Source organism: Sinocyclocheilus grahami, unplaced genomic scaffold (assembly GCF_001515645.1).
Source record: "Sinocyclocheilus grahami isolate Dianchi unplaced genomic scaffold, SAMN03320097.WGS_v1.1 scaffold91.1, whole genome shotgun sequence".
NCBI lineage: Eukaryota > Metazoa > Chordata > Actinopteri > Cypriniformes > Cyprinidae > Sinocyclocheilus > Sinocyclocheilus grahami.
This window is the reverse complement of record NW_015505270.1, coordinates 2,116,207-2,127,500: the sequence shown is the minus strand read 5'-3', so window position 1 is coordinate 2,127,500 and position 11,294 is coordinate 2,116,207. Positions and strand designations below refer to the sequence as shown.

General features: G+C 35.5%; 1 protein-coding gene across 1 annotated transcript in view; it reads left to right on the top strand.

The window, feature by feature from the left end:
- Window positions 1-11,294, top strand: part of LOC107587277 (short transient receptor potential channel 5-like) — a 44,449-nt gene that overhangs the window by 10,318 nt on the left and 22,837 nt on the right. The window contains exons 2-3 of the mRNA XM_016274995.1: window positions 3,313-3,706; window positions 6,991-7,206. Coding sequence (XP_016130481.1) covers window positions 3,320-3,706; window positions 6,991-7,206 — 603 coding nt within the window. The 5' untranslated portion in view covers window positions 3,313-3,319. The remainder of the gene's footprint in view (window positions 1-3,312; window positions 3,707-6,990; window positions 7,207-11,294) is intronic.

Sequence of the window (11,294 nt, the reverse complement as noted above, 5' to 3'; positions counted from 1 at the left end):
TGGGCTCGTAACCCAAAGGTTGTGGGTTCGGGTCTCGTACCGGCAGGGATTGTTGGTGGGGGGAGTGAATGTACAGCGCTCTCTCCCACCTTCAATACCACGACTGATGTGCCCTTGAGCAAGGCACCGAACCCCCAACTGCTCCCCGGGCGCCGTAGCATAAATGGCTGCCCTCCGGGTGTGTGTTCACAGCATGTGTGTGCACTTTGGATGGGTTAAATGCAGAGCACTAATTCCAAGTATGGTCACTAATACTCACCTATAGAACAAAGGAAAGTCTAGAATCAATGTTGATTAAAACAACAGTAAAGTTTAAACTTTTAAATCAATAATACATCAGCAAATTATAGTCCGGTCTCACCTTCATTGATGTGGTTCAGTTCCTAATTATCGCAATGACAGGCGGCAGTTAGTCTGCTGCTACTGTTACCAGGGCATCCCCCAGGGATCTGTCATTGGCCCTCTGTTCTTTCTAAACTACATGATTCCCAACAGACAAATAATGTGACGTCAGTCGCTGTTCTAAACTTTCCATCACCCTCATTACTGCATGATTTCATGGCCGAGGCTCTACATGGATTCTTTCTCATGTTTCACACAGAAAAGGCACAAGTTCCGTTTGTGTATTGCTAACAACAGCTTGTATGCTGATTTTTTTTTCCACCAAATGTGTCATGCTGAGGATTGTTGGGAAATGTTACTTTTTTTAATGTAACACATAACAATATTGAGCTAATCATTATAAAAAGTAATGATTAACTATGATTTGCATTACTTTATTTTATTATAGGGGCTGTTCACACAGGACTTTTTTTTTTCAATCTGTATGTAAATATGCACTAAACTGCATGCATCTTGTTGTCAATCTATTTAGACACCATTTCAAGTTAAAAGAGAAAACACAACTCAGGAAGCATTTAGTGCTGCTAAATGGACTAAAATATATCTGCTAAAAGGACTTAAATTTAAGTAATTCTAAATGGATAAAAAGCCTAAAAAATTACAACATCCCCTGTAACCATCCATTTTCTTACTAAATATGTTGACCCCAGATGTCTAGAAGGATCACTTCAGACTGATATTTCTAAAAGTTTCAATCACTTATAGTGAATAGCTCTCCTTGGAAATCAGGGCTCAATCAAGCATGAACAAATTGAGGGAAAAAATCGTCTTCATATCACAGTTTGGCACCCTTGTCCAGCTTACTCTCCTGGACACCTTGGTGGGAGCTCCAATTGATAGGGTATTGGTGGATCATCTGGACATAGCACAATATACATATATACAATATTCTGTGTACCATCTGCAAATATATGATGGATAGATAATATCATTAAGCATTGCAACATCTGATTAATACACATGTCTTTAGAAAGCTGAAGAACATAGACTTTAGCTCTGAGGTTTGATCTCCATCAGTGCCAGTCTGAATGGTCGATTTAAGACAGAGCCGGGTAGATTTCTTACAAACTGTAATCCATTACTGATTATAGATTACATTATAATCTAGGTTACTCATTTTAGATAATGTATTCTGACTACTTTTTAGATTACTTTTAGAATTGAAAAAAAAAAATCTAACTTGTTTTAAACGTACCATTTAACATACAATACGGATATAAAAAAGCAAAGAGAAAGACAATATTCCAAACTGGGCTTAATGTAAGAACTGCAGTGGATTTGTGAGTTGATAAAAAGCTAATAATTAATTAAATCATAAAAATGTAAAATAAAAACAATTTAAACACTTGAACGCTAAAAATAGAAATATTTCATTTAAATATGTAACACTGAACTGTAAACGTGCAAATGTGTTATTAAATTATTGAAATATTAGCTTCCTGAGAGACATTTCAAGTAAATATTTCATGTCACAGTGGTTTGGCTGACAAAAATGTTTGGATATCTCTTTGCTTCATACATGGTCTAATAGCTTGAGAGATGCGGTAACACTTTACTTGAAGGGGTGTGCATAAGACTGACATGACACCTTCATAATCATGACATGACACATGTCATGAATATGAAGGAGGTTTTATGCATGTTTATGACAACTGTCATTAAGTGTCATTCGCTCAGTTATGTCATTTTTAATGCAAATATGACATTATTTGATCTAGCCCTACCCGTACCCTTACCCCTAACCATAGCCCATAACAAAGACATCTCAAACAATGTCATCTTTGCATTAAAAATTACATAACTGAGGGAATGACACTTAGTGACAGTTGTCATAAATATGCATAAAAAAACCTTCATATTCATGACATGTGTCATGTCATGATTATGAATGTGTCATGTCAGTCTTATGCACACCCCTTCAAGTAAAGTGTAACCAGAGATGCTTTTCTCCCCAAAATTCAGAAGAATGGATTGTAAAATGATTTACATGGCCATTCTATATTGTGAATATAGTCAAAGTTAAATGGTATAACACCGTAGAATTTTTAGACAGGAAAATGTAAAAGAGAAAAAATAAGAATTAGGGAGAATCAATAAATTATGAATAATTTACTGCCATTGTGTGAATGCAATCATGTAATGAATAAAAAAGTAACTGTAATATGATTATGAACATTATAAAATGTAATATACTCCAATTACAAGTACTTGATTTTCGGAATCTGATTATGTAATCCAGATTACATATAATCAGTTGCTACCCAGCTCTGATTTTAGACTTTTTTAACTAAATATATCCCACCATCTCTTACATGAAGCATCAGTGAAACTCATCAGAGAACGTAGGTTGTAGGAGGAGTTGCAGGAGATATTAGTTTTTAAGAAAGGAAGACTTTTGTGTCTTTTGGAATGACACGAGGGTGAGTAAATGACGACAACATTTTTTTTTGAGTAAACTATCCTTTTAAGGCAAGGATCATCAATAAAATGTATTTGTATATATAAATACCATGGCGAAGCCTGTTGCCGCATGTGTTTCATAAATGTTTTAATTTCAAACTATTTATTCTGCTGCCAAAACAATAGTGATATTTCACGTTATTAATTTTTAAAAATTTTCATGTAGTTAAAATATGTGCTGTATCTTTTTAAGAGCATTTATGGTAGAATGTTTTTGTTTTTATCAAATCTTTGTGTCTATACTGAAAGTGGCTTTCAAAAATAGGTTTATTCTGAGAAACATTAAAAAGGTTTAATTGAAATATTCACTTTAGTAAAAAAGTGTTTGCCTCACTCCTTCATCTGGATTTGTTATGATTTGGCATGTCAGTTTTGAAAGAAATGTCATAACTGATTGTTTGCTCAATCTCTGCACAGCTTTGTCTGGACTTGCGTCATTTTATGTCACAGAGTCCACATGAACCCTATGGCGCAGCTATACTACAATAAAGCCAGTAACTCCCCGTACCGCGATCGCATCCCGCTGCAGATCGTGAGGGTGGAGGTTGAGCTGTCTGCCAAGGAAAGATCCTACCTGATGGCGGTGGAGAAGGGTGACTATGCTGGAGTTAAACAAGCACTTGAGGAGGCCGAGATCTATTACAACATCAACGTGAACTGTCTGGATCCCCTGGGCCGTAGCGCACTCCTCATCGCTATTGAGAATGAGAACCTAGAGGTGATGGAGCTGCTGTTGAGTCAAGGCGTGCACATGGGCGATGCACTCCTCTACGCCATCCGCAAGGAGGTGGTGGGAGCGGTGGAGTTACTGCTATCCTACAAGAAGCCAAGTGGCGAGAAACAGGTGTGTGAATATTACAAAATATAACATTAAAAAGTGTATAAATCACTCGTTTTTATAAAGAAACATTGTCCAACACCGACACCAGCAGGTAAAGTTAGAGCGGCAGTCCGCGTCTCTCTCGCCTCCTCTGAGCCCATTGAGTTTTAACAGATCCCCTAAAGCGTGCCGCGAGTTTGTTGGGGGGTAATCGAGAATGAATGGGGGAAAGTCACGTGAGAGTCACATCACGATATGACTGATGATTATGTTCGGCTCTGATTGGTTCATGTGATAAATCCCGCTAAATCTTGTGTTCGTGCACGTTCCGCGTTCGCGAATCAGACTGAATAAACAATATAATGGCATAAACGGGAAGACTAAATTAAAAAAAGCAATTAAACAACTCACACACTTAGATATAACCAATTTGGTACGTCAAAAAAAGACTTAAAATGGCATGAATTGAAAACATGATCTGTGGGAGTTTTTAGTGAGTAGCCTAATCAGCTTGGTGAAATGTAATAAACAATCATTTAATATTGTGTTACATTTTAGACACAATATTGTCAATATTGCCTGTTTTTGTGCAATTTCGCCAATGAAAATATTACCTATAAAGCCATACGAGAACTGTTGTGCGTCTCTGATCAACACACAGAGGTGTTTAATTACTGAATGAATCCACGGTTTTGAATGAATTGATTGAGCTAATGATTCCGTGAGCAATTCATAAATACACGGTGCGCTCCAAACGGGATATATCGCCCTCCGAAGGGCACTTCAGAGTGAAAACAATCATGGCCGCCATATTGAAGGGTCGTTCCAAACCGAAGTGCTCAAAACTGGCCACTTCAAAGGGCCCTTCGGAATGAAGGATACAACTGATGGACACTTCGGGCCCCCAAGATCCTTTGCACAAAGTTGTTTGGCATCACAGAGTTCGGCTTCACCTATAAATGTATGTTTAGTTTTTTTCTATACTACTGTAATATTTATATGAGTTAGATTTGGTGCATTATTATGGTCAAAACGTCATTGTACCTAAACAACAATACTTTACAGCTACCTTTATCAGTCCATTCAAATGTTTCAAATACATAGACACAAAATACATTACAAATACATATTACATTACATATACAAATACAAATTATATTTTACATTTTGTATGCTGGCATCAACCAGCGTACAAAATGTGCGACGAACGGACGAAGTAACCTCCTTGATCATCTTGTTAAGATGACGCAGAAGTGCGTTCCAAAAAAAACCCCAACCCAAACCAAACCCCTACACCCTTTACCCCTTTCGAAGCTCTCAACCTGGAGGGTAAACCCTTTGAAGGGATTAGGGCATAGGGATGAACCCTTCTGAATGAAATGCAGGGATATCATAAAATAAAATGAATCAGCTATTTGAACGAATCGGTTGAATGAATGACTGAATGGCTCACTCATTAAGCCAGTAATTTGCTGCCACCTACTGGCTCTTTTAGTTTTATATTAAAAGTATTGTTGTTTGTTTTTTAATAATATCATAATATCAATAGTTTTAATAATATCATATTTCAGTATAAGTGTGTTTTTGTATGTTGAATCAAAATATTTCTTTATTAAGCTACTTTTTTGTAATGTCTATTCAGTGCTTTTCTAATTTGACACAATAATGACTTTAAATGATCTGTTATATTGACTGAAATTAATCGACCCATGATTTACCAATTAATTAATCTAATTAACTTGAGATTAATTTGATTAATTAATCGGCACATTGTGTAATTAATTAGATTAAAACATTTAATCACTCTGATTAAATGTCCAACATAAAACATAAAAAATACACAATAAATTCATGTTAAAAAATCGTGCTCTGACACCATCCCCCACCACAACCACCCCACCCCCACCCACCAAATTCACACCCTAAAATAAAATAAAAAACAACTTTCTGAAATGTCTCAGTCAAATCTCAATCAATGTTTCAACCACGGAAAGACGTCAGTGAAACAGCTTTAGTAAACAATATATTGGGTAGTTATTTTTACTTCACTTAGCGATGTCTAATTTATATGAATAAATCTGTCGTTGCAACAAGCCACCGTTTAAATGTTTATATTTCAACAAGAATTCTAGTATAAACATAATTATATAATTAAAAAGTTGATATAAAATAGCCTTATGTGCAATTTAAATGTTTGTATTCAACATTTTGAGTGGTGATTATTACCAATTTGTATGCATTAGTTGAGAGACTGTTTTTGGCATTAGTTGAGCTATTGATTGTTTTCAATAACTGACACGTACTGTACGTGATATCCAAATGCATCAATACCTAATCAAAATTGCACATGAATCGAATCAAGAGCTAGCGAATCAGAATCGAATCGATTTGTGAAATCTGTGTCAATACCCAGCCCTATTGTAGAGTTTCAGTCCTTGCTGTAATTTTTATTTTTTATTATTATTATAACTTTTTTTTTTTTGTCCTGCTAGAAGTTCTGGGGAGCACAGATTGAAATCATGTACACGTAATGTAGCTTTCAGAACTCAAAATGTTCACTCCAGTCCAAAAAGAGAAGGCTATTTACTGAAATCAAGCATCAAAACAACTCATTCTTCCTTAACTTTGTGACATCATGCAGTTGTATTCATCAACACTTCCATCCATATTTACATGTAAAATTGGTGGTGATGGACATTTGAACTTGTCAAATATGCCAAGTTCAAGTGTCCATAAAAAAATATTTAAAAAAAAGGTAAAAACTGATGGAAATTTTAATTTTGTTAGAGCCGTAACCATAGTATTAAGCCCTTATTGCCCTCAAAGGGAGGCAGCTAAAAGTTGGCGCAAATTGGGCTGATGGCGCAATAAGCGGGGCTCTCAAGGGTCAAGGGTCCTTAAGGTCTCTGATCATTTTAGAAGGCCAATTGACACTGCACCGACAAATGGTAACAGACACATTTGTCGGGTTTTGTCTGATTAGTGTCTGTTGGTAAATTCTGTATTTTAAAAAATGTATAGGATACTTCTGCTAATGTGTCTGAGGTAAGAACGAAATGAAAGACAATCTACTTTAGATTGTTTATTGTGCAAAAAAGTAACTTTTCAATGACCATAGGAACCCTAATTCAGTATTGGTTCAAAGGTAAAGTTCCAATCTATGGTTTCCAAAATTTCCATAAAATGAAAAAGTTTAATTTAGGTAGTGGCCCTAAAGTAGAAGAAAACAGTGCACAATGTCTCCACTAATTCACACATGTAACTAATTTACTTTACCAAATCATGATTCATCAACAATTGAGCTGAAGGAGCTCAGTAAAGTGGAGAACGAGTTCTGGCAGGAGTACGAGGAGCTGTCACAGCAGTGCAAACTTTTTGCTAAAGACTTGCTGGATCAGGCCCGTAGCTCCTGTGAGCTGGAGACCATCCTCAACCATCGGGATGACCACAGCGAGGAGCTGGACCCCCATGAGTGCAGAGACCTGGCCAAGCTCAAGCTAGCCATCAAGTACCACCAGAAAGAGGTGAGTATCCTAGACCGACAGATTTTAAGAAGGGATTACGGATCTGAGTGACCACGTCCTACTTCACTATCCTCAGGGGTATGAATCTTGGTTAGACAGCAAATGCTGGGTTAAAAAGGGACAAACCCAGCTATTGGGTTGTTTTGACCCAGCGGTTGGGTTGTTTTGACTCTGGGTCAACAATTCTAAAAAATTGAATCTGTGATTCAATTCTAAAGCGATTCTTGCTAAATCAGAATGATTTGATTCATCATAAAGTTTGATTCAATTAATCAAATTCAATTCTGTATTTTAAAAAATGTATAGGATACTTCTGCTAATGTGTCTGAGGTAAGAACGAAATGAAAGACAATCTACTTTAGATTGTTTATTGTGCAAAAAAGTAACTTTTCAATGACCATAGGAACCCTAATTCAGTATTGGTTCAAAGGTAAAGTTCCAATCTATGGTTTCCAAAATTTCCATAAAATGAAAAAGTTTAATTTAGGTAGTGGCCCTAAAGTAGAAGAAAACAGTGCACAATGTCTCCACTAATTCACACATGTAACTAATTTACTTTACCAAATCACGATTCATCAACAATTATTGACCAAAATAATAATAATAATAATAATAATAACCAACTACAATTATACTGCCAAAAAGCATCTTTCTCACAAGAATGACATTATATTATGAATTATTATGAATTATTTCATTATATTGTGCTTTTTTTCTATCCTTTTTTTTTTTTAGATCTTGGAAAGTGTGTGTTTTTTTATTTTTGCTCACAGCTAGTCTCCATGAAGAACTAAAACTGGGTTTCTCTCTGACTTGAAACATTAGCAAGGTTATGAATGCATGTGAGAGTTAACCTTAAAGGTGGGGTAAGTGATTTCTGGTAGCCAATGTTGATATTTCAAATCACCAAAACAAACACGCCCAGAAAAAAGGGTTTCGCCCCTTTTTTTTGATAGGTCCGCCCCACACATTCGTACGCAACCCAGGCAACGATTAATTCTGTGAAACAAAGCAAAACCAATGTTACACCGTGTCTACACCGGATGCGAGTGGCGCGGTGCGACAAACTCATTATAATCAGTGATGTTGTCTACACTGGATGCGGCTCAAAACGACAAATCCCCGACAGAAAACTTCTGCTGCGTTCTATTTATGACATACTGACACAGATTTCAAATGATTTTCTGCTGTCGCTTTATCGCGTCCAGTGTAGACAGACTTTAGCTGTTGCTGCTCGGAGCGACAACTGTCGCGTCCGGTGTAGACACAGTGTTATTCACCCATATCGAGAAGAAACAAAGCAACCTCGGCGTCCGATCGCAGGCCTTCCGCTCCTTGAGTTCTCTCCAGCGCTGGAAGGCTGATCTGATATTTACACGGGTCCTAGCCTACTTCTTGCCTTATCGTAAGCCTTCGTTTGTTCCAGAGACGTTTTCCTCTTTTGTTTTTTATCCGCTATCTCTTATATTTCTGCCGCTCGGCTCGGCTAATGTCCGTCCTGTGCACTGAACGCTCTCCTCCACATCATGAGTAGACACGCCCCTTACTGCTGATTGGCTACAAGTTTGTTTTGGTCCTCGGCCCACTCAGTTTTCTAAAGCGTTTTTGAAAAAATACATACCCCACCTTTAAACTTGAAAACTTTTACTATTATCATCAAAAACAGGAATTGGTTTAGTCATTGTGTAAGCGCATTCTCCTTGTGGCATTTTATAAGCAGCTTATGAGATAAATATAAATAAAATGCAGTGTTTTGATCATCCTTAATATCAGTAAAGCATGTATAAACCTGTAAACATTTGTCTTGTCCTCAAGCATCAAATTATGTTTTCTCTACATCATGTTGCCTTAATAATAATGTATCATTTTTGGCTGTGCATTGAATGCAGTGTATGGGAATCTTGTCCTCCTCATGCATTTTATTGATCCTAGTTTTTTCCCCCCTCATTTATCAACAATACATCTCTTGCTGATAAATAAATAAAATAATAAAACAAAATATTAAATACAAAAATGAAATAATTTAACAAATAAAAATATGAAAAATGTAATTACCAAACCAGGACATTTAAATACCATTAAATACCAAACCAGGACATTAAAAAGTTTTCTTAAAGTAAATCAGAACTTTTCTTATTTCCCTTAGAAATTATATCTTGAGATAAATTGCTTTCATAAGATCTGTTGTTTTCTAATGCTGATAGAATAATTGCAAAATGTTTTCATGAGAGGTGACAGTTGCCATTGCCCACAGCAGAAATGACTCCTTTCATAAAACATAATAACATTGCATAGCAATGTAGGTCAGGCTGCAAGAGAAAAATGTGATTTGAGAAACATTATTTATACGATGATTATGGACAGGCACATCATTTTCCACCTGTATTGTGTAAAAGGGAGCGATTTCTGGGTATTTGAGAATTATTATTATTTATTTTTTAAAAAAAATGAAATAATTTAACAAATAAAAATATGAAAAATGTAATTACCAAACCAGGACATTTAAATACCATTAAATACCAAACCAGGACATTAAAAAGTTTTCTTAAAGTAAATCAGAACTTTTCTTATTTCCCTTAGAAATTATATCTTGAGATAAATTGCTTTCATAAGATCTGTTGTTTTCTAATGCTGATAGAATAATTGCAAAATGTTTTCATGAGAGGTGACAGTTGCCATTGCCCACAGCAGAAATGACTCCTTTCATAAAACATAATAACATTGCATAGCAATGTAGGTCAGGCTGCAAGAGAAAAATGTGATTTGAGAAACATTATTTATACGATGATTATGGACAGGCACATCATTTTCCACCTGTATTGTGTAAAAGGGAGCGATTTCTGGGTATTTGATCATTATTATTATTTTTTTTTTTTTCAGTGCTAAAATACAAACCTCAGATTAACTGTAAAATTGTGTGAGAACATGCAGGGTTGGGGTGGTGTGGCATAATGGACTGGTAGATGAAAGTTTGCAGGTTTAAACCTCACAAGGGTTTATTTGTGAATCATCAACACTGGGCTCTTGAGCAAGTCATTCCAGGTTACTCCAGGGCAGGGCAAGTTCAGTCCTAGAGAGCCGCAGTCCTGCAGAGTTCAGCTCCAACCCTAATCAAACACACCTGAATAAGCTAATCAATGTCTTCAGGATTACTAAGGCTAAAGGCAGGTGAGGTTTTTTTTCAGGGTTGGAGCTGAACTCTCTAGGACCGAACTTGCCTACCCCTGCTCCAGGGCAATAGATCTTGCAATAAGTGTAATGTCATTTTTAGATAAAAGTTTTCCAGTGATAAAAGTAAAACTAAATGACTTCTTACTCAAAGTCTGACAGTTTGATTTAATAATTGATTTCACCTCAAATGACTGTGGAAAAAGATATTACGTAATGACATGAATGTCAAACCCCACTGATGTTTACTCACTTAAAAACCTTTTCAACATTTATGCTTTTTTCATATCATTTGTTGTCAGTTTATGTGGCCTTGTTTGCTTTTCTTAGGATGATTGATAGATAGTATTAAGAGAAAAAAATTAACATTAAGTTAAAATATGGGTAAATGTCACAAAGAATGACTGAAGTGACTTGCAATAGAGGAACATAAGCACTTCATCACAGATTCAAAACAAAACAAAACAGCAAACAATAGAGGAACATAAACACTTTGTCACAGATTCAAAAGAAAACAAAACAAAAGAAAACAAAGGAAAACAAAACAGCAAACAATAGAGGAACATAAACACTTTGTCACAGAGGCAACAATTAAACAAAACTAAAATTTTTACATATGTACATTTTTTTCATTACATTACATATTATTGTATAATAATCTATAAGAGATTTATATGTATATATATATATATATATATATTGGGAAGAAATGTGCTTAATTTTGATCAAATTAATAGCATAATACAAAAGATTTATATGAACCACTTTATTTAATACATTCATATTATTATAAATCATATACCAAGTTACCAAGAATATGTGCAAAACATCTGTATGATTTTAACATCCATTTAACACTTTTAATGCATGAATGTTAAGCAGTTAAAATATTTTGCCAGATACTGAATACCATCTTTATC